Source organism: Manis javanica, chromosome 5 (assembly GCF_040802235.1).
Source record: "Manis javanica isolate MJ-LG chromosome 5, MJ_LKY, whole genome shotgun sequence".
NCBI lineage: Eukaryota > Metazoa > Chordata > Mammalia > Pholidota > Manidae > Manis > Manis javanica.
The window spans coordinates 72,284,643-72,308,672 of NC_133160.1; the positions used below are offsets into that span (position 1 = coordinate 72,284,643).

General features: G+C 37.0%; 1 protein-coding gene across 1 annotated transcript in view; it reads left to right on the top strand.

The window, feature by feature from the left end:
- Window positions 1–24,030, top strand: part of PRDM5 (PR/SET domain 5) — a 218,960-nt gene that overhangs the window by 77,664 nt on the left and 117,266 nt on the right. Inside the window, 4 exon segments of the mRNA XM_073237106.1 lie at window positions 19,174–19,363; window positions 21,583–21,757; window positions 23,013–23,105; window positions 23,366–23,487. Coding sequence (XP_073093207.1) covers window positions 19,174–19,363; window positions 21,583–21,757; window positions 23,013–23,105; window positions 23,366–23,487 — 580 coding nt within the window.

Sequence of the window (24,030 nt, forward strand, 5' to 3'; positions counted from 1 at the left end):
AGTAGTTGTATTTATTGTATTTTCATAAATACATATGTTTTGGGGAGGAGATTTCCTGTGAAATATTCATGCTGCTCTCTTTCTGTGATCCCCTATCTCATTTACTTCTAACAGTTCCCCTTAAATTACTGATATTATCTCCATATTGCAGATGAAAAAGCTGAGCTTAAGTTTATGGAGGGTGGAAGTGGTAGAACAGAGTTTTTTTTTGCCACAGGCTGTCTGACATGCAATTTTGGCATCCAGATTCTCAGAGAGAGAGAGAGGGATGATGAGCACAATAATCAGTGTTCATCTAGAAAACTCAGAAGAAAATAGGTACATTTTAGAGCAATGATGAAGATCTTCTTCAAATACATTTTTCTTGTCACCATGCAGTACTTTACATCCTCAGGACTTATTTTATAACTAGAGGTTATACCTTTTGACCCCCTTCACCCATTTCACCATTAAATACCTTTTTAGTAAGTGAACTGTGGTGATGTTTACTGAACTATATTGCTAAAGCTAGTGAAATGTCTGTGAGATTACAAGATAAATCACAGATAGAAGTCTTTTGGGATTCAGGACACTTCATTTGAGGGTTCAGTGGTTAAGTGTATGTTTCTGTAAAAGAATGTGAGTAGCGTGTTTCAGTGTTTGGAAATATGTGAAAATTAAAAAGATAAGAAGATGCATTTCTACTTACTTTGGTGAATGTTAAGAAAGGAGATATAAAGAATACTTATATATTCCTCAGTCGCTAACATCAAGCATGTATGCCTGCTTTCAACTGCACCTGTTCTTTCCTTTCTCCCACCATAGAGAAATGTCCCGTTTCTTACGAACAAGCCTTTCACCTGTGTACATCCTTCTGACGAGCACTGACATTATAGATTTTCCCTTCTCTCCATTTGATATTTACCCTCTCTCAACAGGATTCTTCTCATTGATTTTAAACTTCAGACTTCTTTTTCTTTTCAAAAGCTTTCCCTCTTAATCCCATATTCCATTCTAGCTGGGATCCATTGTCCTTCCTTGAATTTTCTGCTAGGTCTCCATTTTTCTCACCTGCAACATACTCCTCAGTGCTACCTTCTAACAAGAGCTAACCTGGCTTCAGTCTCCCTCAGCCTTCTAGTGGTTTTCTCAGGTCATTAATGGCCTTCATATCTCTAAACCTTTCAAGGCTTTCTGGACCCCCTTCCACTAGGTCTTCTCAGCAGCATTGGGTATTGTTGACAAATACCTACATCTTGAAACACTTTCTACCTTGTTTTCTCGGAAACCACCTACCATCCTAACCAGTCTTTGTCATTCCTTTATGAAGATTATACACTTTTACTCAACTATTAAATGTCTGAGTTTCTTCCATTTGCTCTCCACATACATTTTTCCCTTTGTTAAGTTCCTCCTATTCATGTCCTTCTAATCTAAGCTAAGTCATTGCGTTAGTAGGAACCATCTTTAGCAGGAGCCATCCCTGAACCCTAGATGAAGTCACCTCTCTCCATTATATACTCCAGTACCGCCACGTTCCATTCTGTTCTTGCATTCATCCAGTCATCTTCCATATCTGTGGTGGTTGATTAACAGCAGTCTCCACTTCTACTCTCTCATCTCTTTGAGGGTAGGTGCAGTATCTCTTTTATGTCAAATTTATACTTAGTCCTAGCATAGTTGTTGGCATATAAGTGCTCAGAAATTTTTTTAAATGAATTTCTTACCTCTGTCAGAAGTGTTTCAATTTTAGTTGAAATGGAAACCAATGTAGAATTTAAATTTATTGACATTGTAGGATTATTACTCTGAAATTATCTGTAAGCTTTTTTTTTGATGGAAGTATCATTGATGTACAATCTTATATTGGTTTCAAATGTAAAACACAGTGGTTCAACAGTTACCTATATTATTAAATCCTCACCCTCTCCAGTGCTGTTACTATTAATGTAGAAAGATGTTACAGAATCACTGACTTTTTGTGCATGCTGTACTACTGTCCCCTTGACCAACTTATATTGTGATTGCAAATTACTGTGCCCCTTTATCCCCCTCCCATTCCATTCCCCACCCAGCTCAGACCTTCCCCCTTGGAAACCACTAGTCACTTCTCAGTGTCTGTGAGTCTGTTTTGTTCCTTATGTTTTGCTTTGTTGTTAAATTCTACAAATAAGTGAAATCATATGGTATTTGTCTTTCTCCTCCTGGCTTATTTCACTGAGCATAATACCCTCTAGATCTATTCATGTTGCTGCAAATGGCAGGATTTCTTTTCTTTTTATGGCTGAATAATATTCCATTGTATATATGTACCACATCTTCTTTATCCATTCATCTGTTGATGGACACTTAGGTTGCTTCCATATCTTGGCTATTGCCAGTAGTGTGGTGCATATAACATAGGGGTGCATATAACTTTTAGATCAGGGATTTTGTTTCTTTTGCGTAAATTCCAGAATTACTGGATTGAATAGTATTTCTATTTTTAGTTTTTTGAGGAACCTCCATACTGCTTTCCACAGCAGTTGCACCAACTGACATTCCCACAACAGTGTAGGAGGGTTCCCTTTTCTCCACATCCATGCCAACATTTGTTGTTTGTTTTTTGGATAGTAGTCATTCTAACCAGTATGAGGTGGTATCTCATTGTGGTTTTGATTTGCATTTCCCTGATGGTTGGCTATGTGGAGCATCTTTTCATGTGCGATTTGTATATTTCCTCTTTGGAGAAATGTCTGTTCAAGTTCTCCACCCATTTTTTTTTTTTGACTTAAACAACAAACATCTGTTTTCTCACAAATCTGAAAGCTAGAAGTCCAATATCGAGGTGTTGGCAGGATTTCTTCTAAGAGCTTCTCTCCTTGACCTTTTTAAAAAAATTTTGTTATCATTAATCCACAATTACATGAAGAACATTATGTTTACTAGGGTCCCCCCTTCACCACGTCCCCCCCACAAACCCCATTACAGTCACTGTCCATCAGTGTAGTAAGATGTTGTAGAATCACTGCTTGTCTTCTCTGTGTTGCTCAACCCTCCCCATTTCCCCCCACCCCACATTATACATGCTAATTGTAATACCCCCTTTCTTCTTCCCCACCCTTACCTCTCCCTTCCCTCCTATTCTCCCCAGTTCCTTTCCCTTTGGTAACTGTTTGTCCATTCTTAGGTTCTGTGATTCTGCTGCTGTTTTGTTCATTCAGTTTTTCTTTGTTCTTATACTCCACATAAGAGTAAAATCATTTGGTATTTGTCTTTCTCTGCCTGGCTTATTTCACTGAGCATAATACCCTCTAGCTCCATCCATGTTGTTGCAAATAGTAGGATTTGTTTTCTTCTTATGGCTGAATAATATTCCATTGTCTATATGTACCACATCTTCTTTATCCATTCATCTACTGATAAACACTTGGGTTGCTTCCATTTCTTGGCTATTGTAAATAGTGCTGTGATAAACATAGGAGTGCATCTGTCTTTTTCAAACTGGGCTGCTGCATTCTTAGGGTAAATTCCTAGAAGTGGGATTCCTGGATCAAATGGTATTTCTATTTTGAGCATTTTGAGGAACCTCCATACTGCTTTCCACAATGGTTGAACTAATTTACATTCCCACCAGCAGTGTAGGAGGGTTCCCCTTTCTCCACAACCTTGCCAACATTTGTCATTGTTTGTCTTTTGGATGGTAGCGATCCTTACTGGTGTGAGGTGATACCTCATTGTGGATTTAATTTGCATTTCTCTGATAACTAGTAATGTGGAGTATCTTTTCATGTGTCTGTTGGCCATCTGAATTTCTTCTTTGGAGAACTGTCTATTCAGCTCCTCTGCCCATTTTTTAATTGGATTATTTGCTTTTTGTTTGTTGAGGTGCATGAGCTCTTTATATATTTTGGATGTCACGCCTTTATCAGATCCATCTTTTACGAATATATTCTCCCATACTGTAGGGTACCTTTTTGTTCTATTAATGGTGTACTTTGCTGTACAGAGCTTTTCAGCTTGATGTAGTCCCACTTGTTCATTTTTGCTTTTGTTTTCCTTGCCCGGGGAGATATGTTCATGAAGAAGTCACTCAAGTTTATGTCCAAGAAATTTTTGCCTATGTTTTTTTCTAAGAGTTTTATGGCTTCATCACTTACATTCAGGTCTTTGATCCATTTCGAATTTACTTTTGTGTATGGGGTTAGACAGTGATCCAGTTTCATTCTCTTATATGTAGCTCTCCAGTTTTGCCAGCACTCTTTGCCCATTTTTTAATTGGGTTATTTGTTTATTGGGTTTTGAAGTTTATGCATTCTTTATATATTTTGGATGTTAACCCCTTATCAGATGAGTTGTTTACAAATATATTCTCCTATATTGTTGGATTTTTTTTGTTCTGTTGATGGTATCCTTTGCTGTACAGAAGCTTTTTATTTTTATTTAGTCCCACTTACTCATTTTTTATTTTGTTTCCCTTGCCCAAGGAGAGGTATCCAGGAAAAAATTGCTCATACTTATGTTCAAGAGATTTATGTCTACGTTTTCTTCTAAGAGTTTTATGGTGTCATGACTTACATTCAGATCTTTGATCCATTTTGAGTTTATTTTTGTGTATGGAGTTATACAGTAATCCAGTTTCATGCACTTACTTGTAGATGTCTTATTTTCCCAACACCAGTTGTTGAAGAGGCTGTCTTTTCCCCATTGTATATTCATGGCTCCTTTATCATATATTAATTGACCATATATTTGTGGGTTTATATCTGGGCTCTCTATTCTATTCCATTGATCTATGGGTCTGTTCTTCTGCCAGTACTGAACTGTTTTGAGTACTGTAGCTTTGTAGTAGAGCTTGAAGTCAAGGTGTATAATCCCCCCAACTTTGTTCTTCTTTCTCAGGATGGCTTTGGTAATTAATTGGTCTACTACCTTATTTTCACTGGTGAAAGCTATTTAGCCTGAGAAATATTTCCATCTAGAGCAGTCCCTTTAGCATATCCTATAAGGGTTTAGTGATGGTCAATTCCTTCAAATTTTGTTTATCTGGAAATTGTTTAATCCCTGCTTCAAATTTAACTGATAATCTTGCTGAGTAGAGGATTCTTGGTTGATGGTCCTTCTGTTTCAATACATTAAATATTTTATGCCACTCCCTTTTGGCCTGTAAAGTTTGCTGAAATCCTGATGGGGTTTCCTTTATAAGTTATCTTTTTTCTCTCTCTGGATGCTTTCTGTACTCTCCTTATCTTTGATCTTTATCTTTTGAATTATTATGTGTCTTGATTTGTCTTCCTGAGGTTTTTTTTGTTAGGGCTTCTCTGAACTTGAGTTTCTGTTTCCTTCCCCAGATTGGGGAAGTTTTCAACAATTCTTTCCTCAAAAAGACTTTCTATCCCTTTGTCTCTCTCTTCTCCTTCTGGTATTCCTGTTATACAAATATTATTTCATTTGGTTTAGTCACACAGCTCTCTTACCATTCTTTCATTCCTAGAGATATTTTTTCTTTCTGTTTCTCACCTTTGTTGTGTTCCTGTTCTCTTGTTTCCATCTCAATTAGTGTCTCCTTTACCTGTATAATCTACTCTATAATCCCTCCATTGTATGTTTTATTTCAGATACTGTATTCTTCAGCTTTGAGTGGCTCTTTTTCAGCTCTTCTCTCTCTTTGTTTATGTCCTCCCTGATATCTTGAGTATTTTTCTGTAAACCAGTGAGCATGTTTATAACTTTTACTTTGAAGTCTTTCTCAAGAAGATTGTTGATCTCTGCTTCATTTAGCCCTTTCTGGTGTCTTGTACTGTAGTTTTGTTTGGAACATATTCCTCTGCCTCTTCATTTTGTCAGGGTTTCTTCCTTTGTATTATATGGATCTGATATTCTTCCTGGCCTGTAGAGTAATAGCTTTATGAAGGAGGCAGCCTGTGGTGCCCAGAGCTCCAGATTCTTTACTCTCCAGTGCCTGGTTCTACTTTGTGGGAGCCCCAGCTGTTGTAGCTGTGCAGTGTAGGGGCCTTCTTTCTGTCAGTCAGCTGGTAGTGGTCTGAGTCTGTAGTGCAGTTTGCTTCAGCTGCCTTTGTGTTCTGAGCAGAAGCCTCTGCTGGGGTTGCTTTGGGTGTGCCTGCCCCCATACTACCCTGCAGTGATGGTGGGGCTGCAGGGTTAATGGCATGGGCGGGGCCATTGTGTGGCTCTGGGGCAGAGTGGGACACACAGCACTGGGCTTTTACACCCACCGGGAGGAAGTAGCTCTTGGGACTGGTTCCTGCAGGCATCTCCCTGGCTGGGCTGAAATGGGCTGAGTATGCTGGGAGAGTCTCCCTCTGCCTGCCCTGCAGCAAAGTCAGACACTACTGCTAGGCTAATTGGGTTGGCTCTCTGGCAGTGTGCATAGGAAAGTGGCTCAGGGCTGAGTTTCCAGTGAGGGGGATGGAGCATTTGGGGCTCCTGAGAGTTCCCTTCCTGTCAGGCCGAAGGAGGGTTGGGCAGGTATCATCCACCTGCCCTTTCTCCTGAGGAGAGAGCTCCATCCAACCCTTGCCTCTGTGCACCCCTCCCACTGCTGGCAAGTCTTTCAGACTGCTGCCTCTGCTTTGGGTCTCAGGACTGGTGGGGCATGCCTGCCCTCCACAAGTGGCTGGATTCTCAGCCTCCCAGAGTCTTCTAGCTGTCCTTGGTGTCTAGCCCCACTAATCACCAGAACCCAGTGTAATGCTGACTCCTACTCCCAGAGGAGATCTTCAGTGTTCCAGGGATCCTACCTTCTCCCTGTTGTGTTCCTCCTTCTCTACCTTTGGGGTAGGGTCAGGGGAGGACTTGGGTCCCACTTAATTGTGGCTCTATCACTTTACCCTTTTCTGTGTGGTCTTTTCTTCTTCCACAGGTTTAGGTAGTCTGTTCTGCAGTCTTCATTTTAAATTTTATTTGTATTTGCTGTATTTTCTTCTTCTATGTGTTTTTGGAGGAGGTTTCTGCCTTGCCTTCCTACTCTGCCATGTTTTTCTGCACTCTCACATCTGTAGGTTATTTAAGTATAGGTTATAATCTAGATTAGTAGGGTTTTTTGGACTAGAAGTTATTTCAAAAGTACTTTAGTTTTTCAAATAGATTCTATAGTAGCAATATACCAAACAACTTAAATTTCACGTTTGATTGTATTAGGGTTCTCCAGAGAAACAAAACCAATAGAATGTGTATGTGTATATCATATATATAGAGATGTATAAAGAGATCCATTATAAGGAATTGGCTTGTGTAATTATGGAGGCTGGCAAGTCCCAAGATTTGCAGAGTGAGTTCGCAAGCTGGAGACGAAGGGGAGCCAATTGTATAGTTCCAGTTTGAATCTGAAGGCCCAAGAACCAGGAAAATCAATGGTGTAGTTTGAGTAGAAGACTGTCAGGCTTGAGACATAGGTAGACCCAGTGTTTCAGCTTGAGTCCAAGGCAGGAAAAAGCTGATGTCCCAGTTTGAAGATAGTCAGGTGAGGAAGATTCTGTCTTACTTAGGGGAGGGTTAGTCTTTTGTCCTGTTCAGATCTTCAGCTGCTTGTATGAGGTTCATCCACATTGCGGAGGGCAATGTGCTTTACTCAGTCTACTGATTCACATATTCACCTCATCTAGACATACTCTTAACAGACACACCAGAGTTATTTGGAACAAATATATGGGCTCCCAGTCAAGGTGAATTATAAAGTATACCTTCACATTGATCAAATGAACGAAATTTCTTTCAGGTTTCTACTTTGTCAATCTTTTTATCCAGCCATATCAGCCATATGTAGTTACCTTATGCTTCTCTTCAAATATTGCAGCTTATAGGGCATGTTTTTAAACTATGCCTGACTATTCAGTCCCTCCACATACTGAAGCTGCTTTTTCAGTATAGTTTTTCTACAGCTTTTCTGTAATACTTAATTTTCTAGCTAGACGTGTTGCTTTCCATACCATTTCCATACCAACAAGTCTGCCATTTGCAGTGCTGTGACTTTGCCGACATTTTCCCTATTTTAATAAACCCATTTCCTTCTGACTTTATCCTGTTCCGCACGTACCCATCTCACAAAGTTGCGATTGAATTTAAAATGCTATTGTGAAACCACCTCCGAAACTTCTATCACTGTTAGTGTCTCTACAACTGCCGTGGCACTTTTGGCTCCTTATTGTAATTTAATCAATTTGTTGTATTTCCACCTCAGCATTTTAAATGCCTGTGGAGCAGGAACCAGTGTGATTATTCTTGTGAGTGTGGGTATTCTGCAGCTTTGTGTACATTATGTGCTACAATAAATGTTTCAAATAAATATTCGGTTTCTTTAATAGGTTTTTGAATTAACATTTAGTATGTTGAGTTGGGTATGGTTGACCTGATTCTGGTCCTCTTTCCAGGAGCATATCTGCTTGTCTGATCTATTCTCTTACTTCCTGTTGGTTAAAACACTCAACTGTTGGCTGATTTTTGAATTCTCAAGAAGTTGTTAGGAATGGGAAGTTGATTCTGCAGCCCTTTTTGTAGTGAGTTCCACTTTGCTGAATGACATTCTCACCTTACTTTCTTACTAATTCAAAACATAAAGACAGTTTTCTTTTCTCCTACTTAGTTCACCTGCAGATCCTTTATTGATAGCTTTCAGTGAGGAAGGTGTTTTGTCAGGTTTTGAGATTTTTATAAAGATGAATATGATTTAGTATTTGTCCTTAGGGAGCTAAGAATCTTTGTGGAAAGGAGGAGGCAATGGAAGGGAGAGGTGTGGTTTAGCCAATTTTCATGCAATTGAAAATAACAAATATTTTGGGAGTGGTAATTTATATGTAACTTTGGGATACAGTTTTTTCCCTCATGAATTTATAGCCCAGTGGGGATTCAGCTAAATAAACACAGTGTTGTGTGGTAAATACTTGGATGGGGACAGCCTAATCAGCTAGGATGGCATGTGTGGGGAACCTATTGTTCAGACTTGCTTATATAATGATTAGGTTGAAACTGTATTTTCTCATGTGATATGGACCAGTACTTGGTCAGTTAACAGAAAACGTTTGTCCATTTAGGGATCATAGAATTAATATTGCAACCATTTTGTATTTTAACTGAAGTTTTATAAATATACATTTATTCACCAATTTCTTGATCTGTGACCAAAACCTTCTTGATTTTGAGGATAGTTTCTTTTACTAGAGTTTGCTACTATAGCCCATGACTGTTCTGTATAGTAACTAGCTTTGCTGTTTTTAAAGTAGTATGAGTAAAGACTTCCTTGCATAGCAACCCGAGTGGAGAATCCTTCTAGATCCTTTTTCCCTCGTCTTCTATAGTTGTTTGCCCTCTGCAGTTTGATCGGTTTTTTTACAGATTTACTTTTGAGCCTTTTCAAAACATTCAACTGATTTTCTCAGAAACAGATGAATTTTTTCTTACTCATATATCTTTGGTTTATGTAGTATTTAAGTTATGTAATTATAGTAGCTTATACCAGTGGCCTAAACAGGTGCGTGAACAAACACAACTGACTCTCAGACACAAGCATGCACTTCATGTTCATGTTGTGAGGACAGAGGTGTTCGGGCAAACCTGAGAGTAGGTTGCTTACTGAGGAGTCTGCCTTGGGCATCATTCAGCAGATGTTAAGGTGTGCAGGGTGTCAGGGAAATCGGGGAGTCAGTTAAGTAGAGGTCAGTTATAACTGCAATATGTCAGACAGAGAAAGACAAATTCCATGATTTCATTTATAAGTAGAGTCTGAAAAGCAAAATAGAAAAGAAATAGACTCATACACACAGACAAGGAACTACCTTAGGGGAGGTGTTGGGGGATGGGTGAAATAGGTGAAGGGGTAAAGAGACACAAACTTCAAATTATAAAATCGTCATCAGAATGGAAGTACAACATAAAGAATATGGCCAATAATATTATAATATCTTGGTATAGTGACAGAGGGTAACTACACTAACCAGGGTGAATATTTAGTAAAGTATGTAATTGTCAAATCACTATGTTGTACATCTGAAACCAATATAGTATTAAATATCAACTATATTCCAATAAAAGAAAAAGAAACTTCTGATGTAAAATAAAGCAAATATTTTGGGAACACAATATGACCAACAGTCACTTGTATATAAAATAGCTGCCCTGTCCTTCATAGCATTATCTTATTCTAGAATTTCTTGGCCTGTCAATATTGATATCTATCTTTAAATAAAATAGCTGAAGTACAGGTTTGTTTTTTTCTGTGAGGAGCCACTGTTTTCCAGGATTATATCACTTCATTGCTATGTAGCAAATCTTTCTTTTTGTTCTTTTCATCTTTTGTGTTGACTTTTTATCCACGATGTCAGAATTGTGTTGTAAGATGCTTCAAATATTACTATCTTTGCTTGAATCCCCCAAAGAAAGATATGTATATGTGTTAGTGATTCGTGATTGATATTATTCATATACTTGATTTTTGTTTACTATAGTATCCCAATCTTAGAATCATATTATACTATTTTGTGGCTGTGTGGATGAATACAAGCTATGATTATAAAAGAGACAATTTTATTTGCATTTGTTTGAAACTTCTTTTTTTCTTATACATCCTGATTATTGTACTCTAAATATGAAATTAGCTTATCCTGCACTCTCACTATTTTAAGTTCATCTGTCATTTTTCTACCTCACACTATGTTCTTTAATTTCAACATGTTTTCCCCTTACTCACAAAGAAGGTAATTTAAAAAATATTGTTTGGCTTCAGTTGTTGTGTTAGTCTGCTTTTGCCAAGAAGACTGCAGTAACCAACCTAAACTCTTAGCGGTTTATGGCAACAGCGATTTACTTCTTGTTCACATAAGCGTGGGTTGCTGGAGGCTACAACACTTTCTACAGCTCAATTCCACATGGTTTTTGAAGGAAGTGTCTTATCAGAGACATGAGTTTTCCTGGTAGAGGAAAAGGTTTTTGAAGGAACTGTCTTATCAGAGACATGAGTTTTCCTGGTAGAGGAAAAGAGCAGTGGCCCAAATGCTTGACAACTCTTAAAGCTTTCCCTTGGATATGGTTCACTTTTCTTCTAATCACATTTCATGGGTCAAAATTACAAGTCACTTGGTCAGGTCTGATGGGGCTCCCCACCTCCACGCCAGCAGCACTCTGAGCCACGTGGCCACCTGGTGCAGTCTTCCTCCTGGGAGGGGAGTGACTAAATTAGAATTCTATGATCTATTATACTATTATACTTATTAAGCTGTTGTATTTTAGACTATATTGTATATTATCATATTATACTATTATATATCATATTATCCATATGTCTCATTTTAAAGATTTTTGGTCTTATTGTTAGGTCAGTATTAATACATATACGTTATAAATTATACCTTGGAAGTAATTTCCCCTGATGTTTTTCAGCTTTGTATATTAAGCTCTGTAAAAATGATATTGATACACAGGTTGAGACTGATTCAGGATTTTAGTAAAGAGTTAACTAAGAGAATTATAAATGTAAAATTCTTATACTTTCATTATATTTTCTTCTCCCCACCTTTATCATTTGTCTCCTACTTCCAATGATTATTGAGTAGGCATCTAAACTTTTCCCCCTACATTAGTATAGACTGTTTAAATTTGTAAATCCAAAAATTGTTTTGAAAATGATTTCCTTTTGTGTTGATTACCCATTACTCATCTTAGCTGGATAGTCTGGACTTCCACAACTTACTACCTTTCCAATATAATGAATTGTGCCTTTGCCAATTTCACAATCATGGTTTTTCTTGCATCATCCACATGTGGACAATGGCCTGCCAACAAGAACACAAAACCAAGTGAAGTCACAGCCAGACACGGCTGAAATCCCAAATCACCCATGGCCTCTTTGGAGTTATATTCATTTTTACACAGTGGGAATTAGTATTTCCTTGAAAAATAAGAGGCAGTTACTTTTGTTATTTTGAAATAGCAGAACTGAACCTCAAAATGCATGAATTCATGAAATCTATCATATTGAGGCATGGTACTTGAAAAGGGAAAATGGCCAAATTGTCAGAGAAAGTTGAAGTTTGTAAGTAATGTTGGATGTTGAGGGAGATAAGGAATAAAAAATAAAATAGATACATCTCCTAGATATCCAGGAGTAAATCTTCTAAGATAGTGATAGAATCAGAAAGAATTAGACTGGAAGACATGTTGAGTTTCATTTGGTCCTAATTATTGCTGCAGTACAAAAGCAGTCACATGGATAAAATTGTGTGGCTTACATTATTCTATGTAATTTTGGAGAAGGGGCCCCCCGGAGCCCCCCACCCCCAATCTTACAAGGTTGTGTATTCCAGCTTTTCATTGACATCCTAGTCAGATATTTCTCTTAATTCCGTAACTGCCTTCCTTTGTGTAGGGTGAGGTCTCAGAGGGACAGCAATGGTCCCATTAGCCTGCATGCTTACTTTTCTCTTGAGTCCTTAACTAGGTTTCATAAAGATGAGTTTATTTCACTTACGATTAAATCTAGCAATGTAAGGGATGAGATAATAAAGTCCACCTCCATCATTTACAGGTAAAATACAAGGGTTCTGAAGATGATAAGAGACTTGCCCAACGTGAAAGATTCCAAGAGAGGAAAACCAAAGCTGGGATTTTGTCTTGTGATTAAGTGTTCTTCCTTCCTATTCTACATATCTGTAGTTATGCTAAGAATATTAATATCAGATATTATATCAGATAGTCAGTGAAATGTAAGTTTTTCCTATGCATGAGACTGAAGCAACATACTAAATAATAGGTTCTGAACCCAGTGTCTGAATAAAAAGAAAACTATTTTGTGAGCCATTGAAAAGTAAACTGAAAGAGTAAAAAATTATATGGGGACAAATTCCTTTTAGGCCTTAAATGCAGTGGGCTATTTTAGGTGTATTAGAAAATATTTTATCCAGATAAATTAAAATTGTAGCTGCATAATTAATGATTTCTACCTCCTTCCTGACCTAGTCATACTAGTTCTTACCATGGTTCTAGTTCTCACCTTAGGTTCCACACTAGCCCTAGGATTTACTATGGGTGGTCTTTATAATTTGTTTACCATTTCTGAGCCTAAATTGTTCCATATGTAAAATGTGGGCTGGTTGGAGATGTTCTTGTTGAAGATGGATCCTCATGCTAGCCATCTCCTAAGTGCCTGCTGCCTACCAGGCATACTTTGTATGTTCTGTTTTTGTAATCCTCAAAGCAACTCTTTGAGGCAGGTACTGTTGACCCCAATTTATAGATGTAGTAGCTGAGACTAAGAGAAGTTAATATAATCTCTCCTAAGGATATATAGCTAATAAGTTATGTGGTACAGTCCAAGTTATGGCTGGCTGTCTGGCTCCCAAGCAATGTCTGTCTGTCCAATGTACTTGACATTGCCATTCATATCTCACAAGTTTACTATAAAGACCTGGTGAAATAAAGTACATGAAACACGTCAGAAAACCACAAAGTGCTATATTGAAATGAGATACTATTTTTTTCTAAGCATTTTTAGCTGCTTATCAGAAATTAGCAATAAGGACCAAGACATAAATAAGTCTAAGTGTACTTTTATTTTGCTTTATGGATGAGGAAATTGAGGCCTGCTGGGTAAGGAAGGTGCTCACATAGCCAGAGTAGTGTCAGTTCCTGGTCTGGATTCAAAGCCAGCATCCTGGCTGCCTCCTGTGTTCTTCCCTAGGCCTGGGCTTCTGTTCTGGCATAGGGGCTGGGATCCCATTACTGGTAGACTGATTTCTATGATGGAACTTCCAACTGAGTGTGCTAAGATACCCCAGTAACCTCAGAGTAGGTTACTAGTGTGAGATGAGATATTGATATTGTTGGTAGTATTCTTATTTAAGTTCATTTACATAAAGTTAACCATTCAAAATTCATGATGTTTAGTTACAACTATGTTTATATGGCTAGCCTTCTATACTTAATGAGTTCAGAAACAATTATTCTGGTACCTAAGAATTTTGGTGGGACCTCTGCCTCAAAAGAATGCTCTGTAGTAGCCATATAACACACACTCTCTCTGACTTCAGTGCTGAATCATCCTAGCCAGATGATTGCTTTTTTTATGGATTTATTAAGTTTTTCTGAAAACCCTGACAATCACAATATTTAGAGAAGCTGTTGTGTGAAAATCTGCCTGTAAATTTCTTAATATGTGATATTACCAAAATGATTAATTTAATGAAACCTAAGCCACCACCATTTCTTTTTCAGCTTCATTCAGAAAAGCAGATCAGAATTCCACTATGCTCTTCTTACCAGAATGCATTGGCTGTCTAAAGGAGGAGCTTTGCAAGTAGTTTATAATCTAAAATAATTTTTTTTTGGTGGTGATTATGAATAACTCTTACTTTACAAGTTTGTTGAAGAATAGTAATTAGCTTTAAAAAATGGCTGAATTTACTAATATTCTTGAACACCTGAGTGAAGCACCACTTGAAAATGTATGCATATAGAGAAAATATAGATTCAAAGCAAAAGTTTGTAGTGGGTGTTTTATTTTGAATCCTTAAGAAAAATATTATTAGAATAACATCTGTAAATGCTTGAGGGAAAATTTCTTTACCTTGTACTTGTCCTTAAACCTTCTCCTTCTCTCACACTCCATATACAATCTGTCAGGAAATGGCATTTGCTTTCTCTTCACATCATACACAGAATCTGAATACTTCTCACCACTTCCAGTATTTCCCTGCTGTAATCCTCCTAAGTCACTGGATTTTTGTATTAGCCTCACAGTAGAAGAAAATAAGAGAAAGCATTAGTTAGTTTTTTGCTAATAAATGTTTTTCTTCTATAGACATAAGAAGTTCAGTGTTCTCTTTTACTATTCATTATTTGTGAAATACTGAACAACTATTATGAGTACAGCTTATGTTGTGGGGGATACATAGTCATTCTTGTTGACTGCCTTGAGGAAATTATCTTTGGAGAGATGACAACAACACAGTAGAATTTCATTGATCACATGAATCAAATGACAAAACCCACAGGAATAAATTACAAGAAGTCAAGGCATTTTATATAGAGAACTCCTGGAAGCTACATGAAATAGTATATTAGAGAAGTTTTCATGGATGAGGATGAAATGGGCTGTCCTCAGACGTCACTGAGGAGTTGTAGCAGGAGGCCAGGTAACATCTGTGCAATTGTACTAAGGTAGGAATGAGCTCAGTGTTTTCCAAGAGGAAGTGTACCAGTTGGACTGAATAACAGGGAGCAGGTTAATTTGAGGTTAGTTGGGGATGAGACGACAAAGTGGGTTTACATTATGGGAGTCTGTTGGTAGGCACTGGAGCCAGAGTTGGGGACATGACTGGTTCTGTTTTGAGAATCCTGAGTTGGGGCTGGAGATGGGGGAATGAAACTAGTCAATTATATTGGTAAGAAATCATAAGTGGAGGTTAGAATATGGTTTCAGAGAGCATGATAGTTGTAGTTAGGCGGCCAAATGTTCTGGTTTGCCCAGGACTGTACTTGCTTTAGCACTGAAAGCCGTTCCTGGGACACTCCTCAGTCACAGGTGAAGCGGATGGTTCGTCACTTTAGGTATTGTTTAAATAAATGATTGTTATCAGAGGTCCAAACCTGAGTAACCCATCAGCATGTTAACAAGTTAACAAGATGACAAGAAATCCACAGCATTTCAGAGCTCTGGTAGACATGCAGTGGAGGTGAATTATGTTTTGGCTGAGAGCAATTTAGTCAAATGAAATTTAGTCAAAAGCAGCATTGTCAAATAAATTTCATTTATGTGACAATTTGATTGAAACAAATTTTGGAAAAAATGAATAGCTACTGGCTTTCAACTTTTGTTTAATAATAGTAATAGCAGCTCCGTTCATGAATGGTTACCATGTGCCGAGCACCTAGCTAGATTTTACAAATATTTTCAACTTTAATCATCACATCTGGCTTGTGAGATAGGCACTATTTTCTCAATTTGCAGATGAGGAAACTCGTGGTTTGAGAGATTATTATGAATAAGATTACACAGCTAATTAATCATAGAGAGAGACTTTGAACTCTGGCCACCCCAAAATTGTGCTCTTAGTCACCATGCAATACTGCTTCCTGGTATTATCAAGGAAATGGGCTTGTTTATTATTTATTGGCTTCTTTTACTACAAAAGTAATACTTGTTAATTTTAGAAAAATTGTGACATGTAGCCTGGCAGAGAAAGACTGTGCAGAAGATTTGTAATTCCTTCTCTTAGAAACAATCTCCAGTAGCACATCTGTTGATACTGTTTTCTTTGTGTGGCACACTAGTGTGTGTGTGTGGGGGGGGGGGGGGGTATGTATATGTGTGTATTTTTTTCTATAAAAGTGACATTTTGAATCTGTTGAAATTAGTTGTTAGGCATTTAATATTTTCTACCTGATATTGTAGGTCATTTATGCTGTTGCAGCTTTTTGAAACTACGAAGACCTTCCAGTAGAAATAATCATCCCAAAATGAAATATGTAGAGAAAATAAAATGAAATTAGCCTAAAAACCCTCCCAAATTCATAATAATGGACAGTAATGCAGGAGATGAATAGCAATTTAAGATCACTCACTCTGTGTAGTATCCTGATTACTAGTACAGTGAATACCAGTGGCTGAGGAATGTTTCTTTTGATCTGACTATGTTGTTGATCAGCTTTCTTTCATCTAAAGCATTTTCAGCAAAATCACCGGGAACCAGAGACAGGAACCTCAGCCCACAGGCAGAGTCCAGGAATGAAGCTAATCCCTAAAACATAAATGCAGGGAGTGAGTCTCTTACAGAGGAGTTGTGTTGAGGGGAGTAAGTCACAAACCCAATGGCCAGTAAGGATCTGTAATAAGGAGAAGTGCATTTTAGGAAAAAAGTATTAGAACAGTTATCAAAGCTGGAGCATTGAGGGCATAGCCAGGCTAATGACAAAAGGGCTGCTGACCCCCAGGCATTGGGTCAACTAGCTTTAAACCCTTCTTGCCAAAAGGCAGGTGAATGGCCCCAGAGAGCTCCAGAGAGAGATTAGGAATCTGGCAGGTACTGACAGTTGGAGGTTTTGTAGAATACAATGAAGAGTTTTGGGTGATTAAATCAGTGAATTGTAGGCAAGGAAGCAATTTAAGAGGATACATCTTAAAATTTTGTGATAGCAAATGGAAAAGAGACTGTTGGTCTGGGCAGTGGCAGGAATTACATGCAGTAAGATACCTAGATATCTCCATTAAATAGATAGACTGCAATAATACCTATTATGACATTCCTCTTCCTTTCACTTCTCTGGCATTCAGACAAAACATGTAGTTGGTCCTTTGAACCTGTAATACTGCCATTATTTTTATTAAATTGAAGTTTTAACTGGGATACTAATTTTTTCTTTTATTCCAGAGCCCCTGAATAGGCGTGCTGTGTCTTATGGTTGTAGTTTATGTTATTATGTTTCAAAATTAAAAATTTTTATCTTTTCTTGGTGCTATGAAGGCTACCACAAAATTAATGGCTAATATGCTGGGAAGATGTTTCAATTAACTTTCTTGGCTGTTGATCAGATAAGCACTAAGATTTATGATTATATTCTGAAATCTTCATTAGGTGAGTGTTGCTATGGGTAACTCTTTTTAGCAAGTAATTTCAAACCCTGGAAAATATTGCTTCTGAGTTGAATTAAAAAGAGACATCTGTCTGACTGAGTGTCTACATGGCTTTTTGTTTGTTTTTGTTGCACTTATAGTAACAGTTGTATATAAGTTAATTGTGTTCTTAATTACAAAATAACTTTTCATGTTTCCAGAGGTATGAAATTCAAGAAACTTCTAAGGATACTTTAAATATTATAAGAACTTCCTTCAATTAACTGTAGCTAATAGTTAAATTTGTTTCAGTGCTTTGAAGTTTTGAGTCCAGCCTCCCTTGCATATATTAATGACTATGATTGTCATTTCTGTCTCTTCCATGGAATTTTTTAATATACATTGTTTTAAAAATTACAAAATAATCTTGTTAAAAAAATTAACACAGTATTGAATATAGACTACCCATTCTCTAAGTCAGAAAATGATACCTGCATAGCAGTTTGATGCATATTTTTCCAATTTTTCATGAGAGTTCAGTTTGTGTATCCATCCATCTATCCATATATGCATCCATTACACATTCCTCTTCCTCCTCTCCTCTCCTCTCTCCCACTCTTGCCTATTTCCCCTCCTCCTCTGTCTCATCTCCTCCTTAAATTAAGTGCTGCAGTATTGCCAAAGGAGAGAAGGTTTTGTTCTGTGTTCTGTGCCTTACTGACTTTCACTCCTGGGTGGAGGTCCTGTCTGTGTGCTTTCCTCCCCTTGCCCACAACAAGGGTCAATGAATTCAGGCTGTGCTTTGCTTTTGCTTCTCTCTGTCCTCAGCAGCCAAAGTAGAAGCCCTCCCAGAACAAACCCTCAACTGTAAAAGGCCACAATTCTGGGTGTTTCTTCTGGGGACAGGCAGTCAAGCGGCCCCAGTCCTAGCTTCCCTGGTGATTGGCCTCAGGCCCAGAGGGGCTTTTTGTACCAATTGATTCCAAGTGTAAAGTTTCTCTGAGGTTTCTATGGAAAGAAGATTTCTCTTTGCAGTGTTCTTTATCTGTGTTATGGACTAAGATTTCTTCTGCATTAGTTGCCTATCATTTCAATCCTATCTGATTTCTGTCTTCTAGAATGTTCTAAAAAATTTAGGCATGTTGATGCTGGAACTTGTTTTCTCCCCTCCTTTGTCATTTTAGTGGGATTTAGGTATAGTCAGGTTTCTTTTGCAGCTACTCTGGTTTGTGTTGTAATTTGAAGGTTATTGTTTTCTTCCAGTTTTGCATTTACAGAAATAACACTACTATTCAACAAACCTCTTTTCTGCTGCATTTATGGGCATCTACAGGGTCTTATTGCATTAGGCTGGTTAATTATACAAAATTCACTTTAAGAAATTTAGGTATCTTTATTTCACTTGCTATGTATAAATGTCACTATTTATAATATATATTTGTATTTTATTTTCCAGGTGACTGAATATTGTCAGTTTCCTTTTCCAGTGTCCAGATCAATTGGAGATATAAAAAAGTAATAGTAATTTTTTATGGGCACATGATACTCAGTGTATCTTAAAGTGATTCCTTAATTACTATTAGAAACAATCGTTCAGCATTTTTTGTTACTGAGATATATTTGTCATGCAACAGCATGTTTTTAAAATTTTGTCTCAGGAAGGAGAAAACATTTTCTATTTGGCAATTGAAGATATAGAAACAGATACAGAGCTTCTGATTGGCTACCTGGACAGTGACATGGAGGCTGATGAGGAAGAACAGCAAATTATGACAATGATCAAAGAAGGGGAAGTTAAAAATTCTAAAGGAAAGTCAGCAGCTGGCAGAAAAGGATTACCTCTAAATGGTGAGCTGAGAGAATGAAAGTTGTAGAGGAAATATAGTTTGAACTGTGGCCGAGTTATATGCATTATAATAGGATGTTCTCAAAATAAAGTGAGTTTTTATCAAAACTGCTCTCAGTGGGTATCCAGCTATCTTAGTTTAGCAGCACAACAGTGCTGAGTGTGGGTGGAAGACGTGCGCTGTGGTACAGCGCAGGTCAGCTGCAGCCTCCCACTCTCACTGGCTAATAGTGAGGACTTTTGTCCTCTAATTTTTTGAGACTTTCTTTCTCATCAGCACGTGGGGAATGGCGGCTAGAGTTGCGCAGAGGGTCTTGCTGGATCCTATGGGATTATTCATGGGCCTTCCTCTTGTTTGTGGTCTGCTGAGCATCTGGGGCATCTGGAAATCTTTTTTTCTCTGGAGAGGCCTGTAGGATTGCTGTGTTTTTCTAACTGGGTAACCAAAAATGTACGATGAATATACATCAGACCTGCTTAACTCCAGGAGATAGATGTTATTTGTTAGTCAGAATCTGCTGGGGAATAAGCAATTATTATTGGGGCTTGTTTCTATTATGTTTTCCTCCTCATGGGGTTGGAGGGAAATATGAATGATGTTATAGGTGTTCCCATTTTGTAAAACTGATACTTACTATAGAGTATTTTGTTTTCCAAAGCCACTTCAGAAGTAACACTGATTGCTTTAGTCACCATGGTAGTAATGTCTTTATGTGAATTTTTTATTCTAACTGTATGCTGTTGGCTGAGAAAATATGAGCATTCCCAGCATTGTCAGCTGATGCTTTGGTTTTTAAGTTTTAGTTGGGTTATGTAAGGGGAAGGTCAGGGCAAGCTGTTTTGTCTTTCAAATTATGCTGTTTGGAATGTCAGATTTTGGGTAATGGAAATTATCTCCATATTATTCTGTATTTTCTTTGTTCTTGAACATATATTTTTCAACATCATCCCCAGGGCACATTATTACTGTGTCCACTATTTTTTTATTAGCATAACAATTTATTAGAAGACAAATGAAATGATACTTCCAGACCTCAACACATAATATCTTATAATGAAGAACACAAACATATCCCTCCAGAAGAAAAGGATCTGCTATTCACCAAGTCCCTCTCCTGCAATAGTTATGTCCATTATTTTATCTTAAAAATAAGTCTGCTGCTTATCTATTACCATCCTAGTTGTTCTTAAGTTAACAAATAGCAATTTCCATTATTTTTGTTAAAAGAATCAGCAGAAACATAAACAGATTTTTGAAACATATCACTCAGTTGCATATATTGTGTTTGTTTTATTTTAGAATTCAATTTTGTTTATAAAAGCAAAAAATACTCCCAAAAAGCAAAAAACAAAAAGCACCAAAAACCAAAACAACCAAATAACCAGCAAAAGAAACAAAGAATCCATTCAAACAGTGGGGAGTTTGGTTAAATCAAGTTATGGCACCTTAAGTTTAACAAAAATATTGACTTGAGATAATGTTAAATGGATAAAAAGCAACATATGAAATTGCATAAAAGATATGATCCTAAATGTAGCTATTAGACTGTGCATAAAATGTGAATGCAGAAGAGACAGATCAGGGTTGTCTCCATTATGGAATTGCTAATGGTTTCTATTTTCTTCGTATTTTCTGCATTTTCTAAATGTATTTTTATGTGATAATCAGACAAAATAGGTAATCCAAATTACGCACTTTGAGAAATTTGGGTAGAGCTGTGACAAGGAGCCAGAAAGCCAGCAGAGCTTCATTAATCCTGCTGTAACAAATGCTGCTTTTATGACCTTGGTCTTTTTTCACGTATATCTGAGCTTCTGCTTGGTAATTCAGTGTAGTTCACTTTGCTTGGATTTTTCTCTTCATAGGATAAAAGTGAGCTCAGGATGCCCTGTTTCAGGAAAAACTTTTGATTTGCAATTCAACATTTATAATAACTTTCATGTGAAAAGTTAACAAAATAGGGTAAATTAAAAAGTTGGTTTGGTATTAATTTGATGAAATACAAGTAAAATGGTGAAACGGTTTTAAAAATGTGTTTCTCTCTAGTTACTTTTCCTATTACTTTTTATGGGCGGCAATATTAGTTCTTCTAGAGATAATAAGAATTTACTAAGCTGATGCCATTAAACAATTAATCTTGATTTTAAAAGGGGGGCAAAACTGAGTGGTTCTTGGCTTTTAATTTTTGCCTTATAAATCTGTTTCCCTGAAAATGTGCAGATTGCTTTGGCTGTAAAGAGGACTATGCTTGTGCCCACTGTGAGTCGAGTTTTGCCAGTGAGGAAATTCTTGCTGAGCATCTTCAGACATTGCACCAGAAACCCACAGCGGAGAAAGAATTTAAATGCAAGAACTGCGGGAAGAAATTCCCAGTTAAGCAGGCTTTGCAAAGACAGTGCGTACATTAAAAAATATCTTTAAAATTCTATGAGGACACTTTTGTTTATTCCATTTGGTTTATCTTACAGTTTCTAATTTGTGTGTGTGTGTGTGTGTGTGTGTGTGTGTGTGTGTGTGTGTGTGTGTGTGTTTGTGTGTGTGTGTGTGAGAGAGAGAGAGAGGAAGGGAAGAGGAGACTAAGCATTCTACATTGACATTGTCATCAACTAATCTTTTCTTAGTATATAGTATGTTGATTTTTGAAACATTCTGATTGTGAAGCTTAATGAGTGAACATTGTTTATCACTCTTTGTGATAATCAGTCTTTGTCCATTCAATAATTTTCCATCAAATACCAAGTTCATTGGTTTACTAATCTGAAATTCAGTTATGCAAAATTTAACAAGTGCTTTGAGGTGACAGATCAACAAGTTTCAGTTGTCTGCAATTGATACTCCCTCTGAAATCAGTTAAAGAAAAGTTTAGGAAATGGAGTTCAGAGTATTAAAAATACAGAAACATTTTGGTTGGGAAGTACTGTTTATTTCATAGCCACTTTGGAAGAATAAAGATGATTAGGTATAAGATATGATTATAAGATGAATATGATCCCACACATTGCTCTGCACCCTTCATTATTTTAATTATATTAACAGCATATAAAGTTATTCTTCTACTTAAGTATTTTACAGTATCATTAATTATTAAAAGTGAGAAAGTAGATTGATACATTTATAAACTTTTATTTTAACAGACTGTCAGCTTGCATATGAGCAAAAAGTCTTAACATGGGCTTAATGTTTTATTTTTTTGTTCATTAAAGTAAACTTCTGAAACATGTTTTATTTCCTCTTAAGACTATTTCCAAATATTGTATGCATCCACTTTTGCTTATGAAATTCGAGATGAAAAGTCTCTGCTCAAGACTTAAACTTAAAAATTTTAAACTTTTATGATGGCAAGAGATTAAACATATAGAAATTCTATTATAGGCTAAAAAAAAAGCACAGGCTATACACATTTTAACGAATAGATGTTAAAACTCCATTCTAGTCAGTTTTTATTGAATTTAGTATTATATATTCCACACCAAAGATACTTTTGCTAAGCTGGATCTTAATAGGTTAAATTAGGAACTACTAAAAAGTTACAAGGGTAGACAGAATGAAAAGAGAAATCGTGAACATGACTTTATTCAAAAGGAAGATATTTTCGTTTAAGTTTTTTGTCTTAGGCTTCTGGTTTTTGTTTCCTTTTTGTTTCCCCTCAGTGTTCTTCAGTGCACAACGAAAAGCAGTCCCAAGGATTCTTCACGAAGTTTTCAGTGCTCTGTTTGCAATTCTTCCTTCAGTTCAGCATCAAGGTTTTGTGTCTGAGTTATCTGATGACGGTTATATAATTGCGGGTCATTTTTGGCATGCATGCTTTCATACTTCTTAGTGATTTAGTATCACATGGCAACAGAATTTAAATGCTTTCCTTCTTATCTCCTCAGATAATGCATGAAATGACCCAGAAACTCTACTAGGAAACATACATTACAAAGTCTGCTGTGATGTTAGAATTTTGTAGACGAGCCTTCACCATTTCTTCCCCCCACCTCCTTTTCTGGTTGTCTTGTAGTTTTGAGCAGCACCAGGAGACTTGCCGGGGAGATGCCAGGTTTGTGTGCAGGGCTGATAGCTGTGGCAAGAGGCTGAAGAGCAAGGATGCCCTGAGAAGACACCAGGAAAATGTCCATGCTGGTGAGATGTCATCGGGAGGGTCATTTTAAAAGGGGCTTCCCCCTCTCCAGGCTGCTGTGATCTGTTTTTAATTTTTACTCTTAAGGGGAGCACTTGCTTTTCCTTTGTATTTCACACAGATGTGGAGCTCTGGCAGCGGATATTTTTCTTGCACCGACTGAGCACTATTTTTAAAGTTAATTTTAGCCAGCCTTTGTCATTTTTCCTATCTCTGGATTAATCATAAATGGAAACCTAAGCTAGAATGTAGTTGTTTTAAAAAGTACTATTTTATGTATATCTGAAAGCAACATCATACTGTATGTCAACTATATTTCAATTAAAAAAAACTAATAATAATTTTAAATTTTAACATATGCAATTCCTCTTTTAGTAGATATATTTTAAATCTATTAAATGATGCCCTTCTGCCTTAAGATTTTTACAGTAAAATTCCATTTTTTAAATGCTCATATTTCTTCTATATTGGAGAAAATTACTGACTACATTTTGCAAGGGAATTGAATATGTTTGGATTAATAAAAGCAGATTCTGTTTGAATTC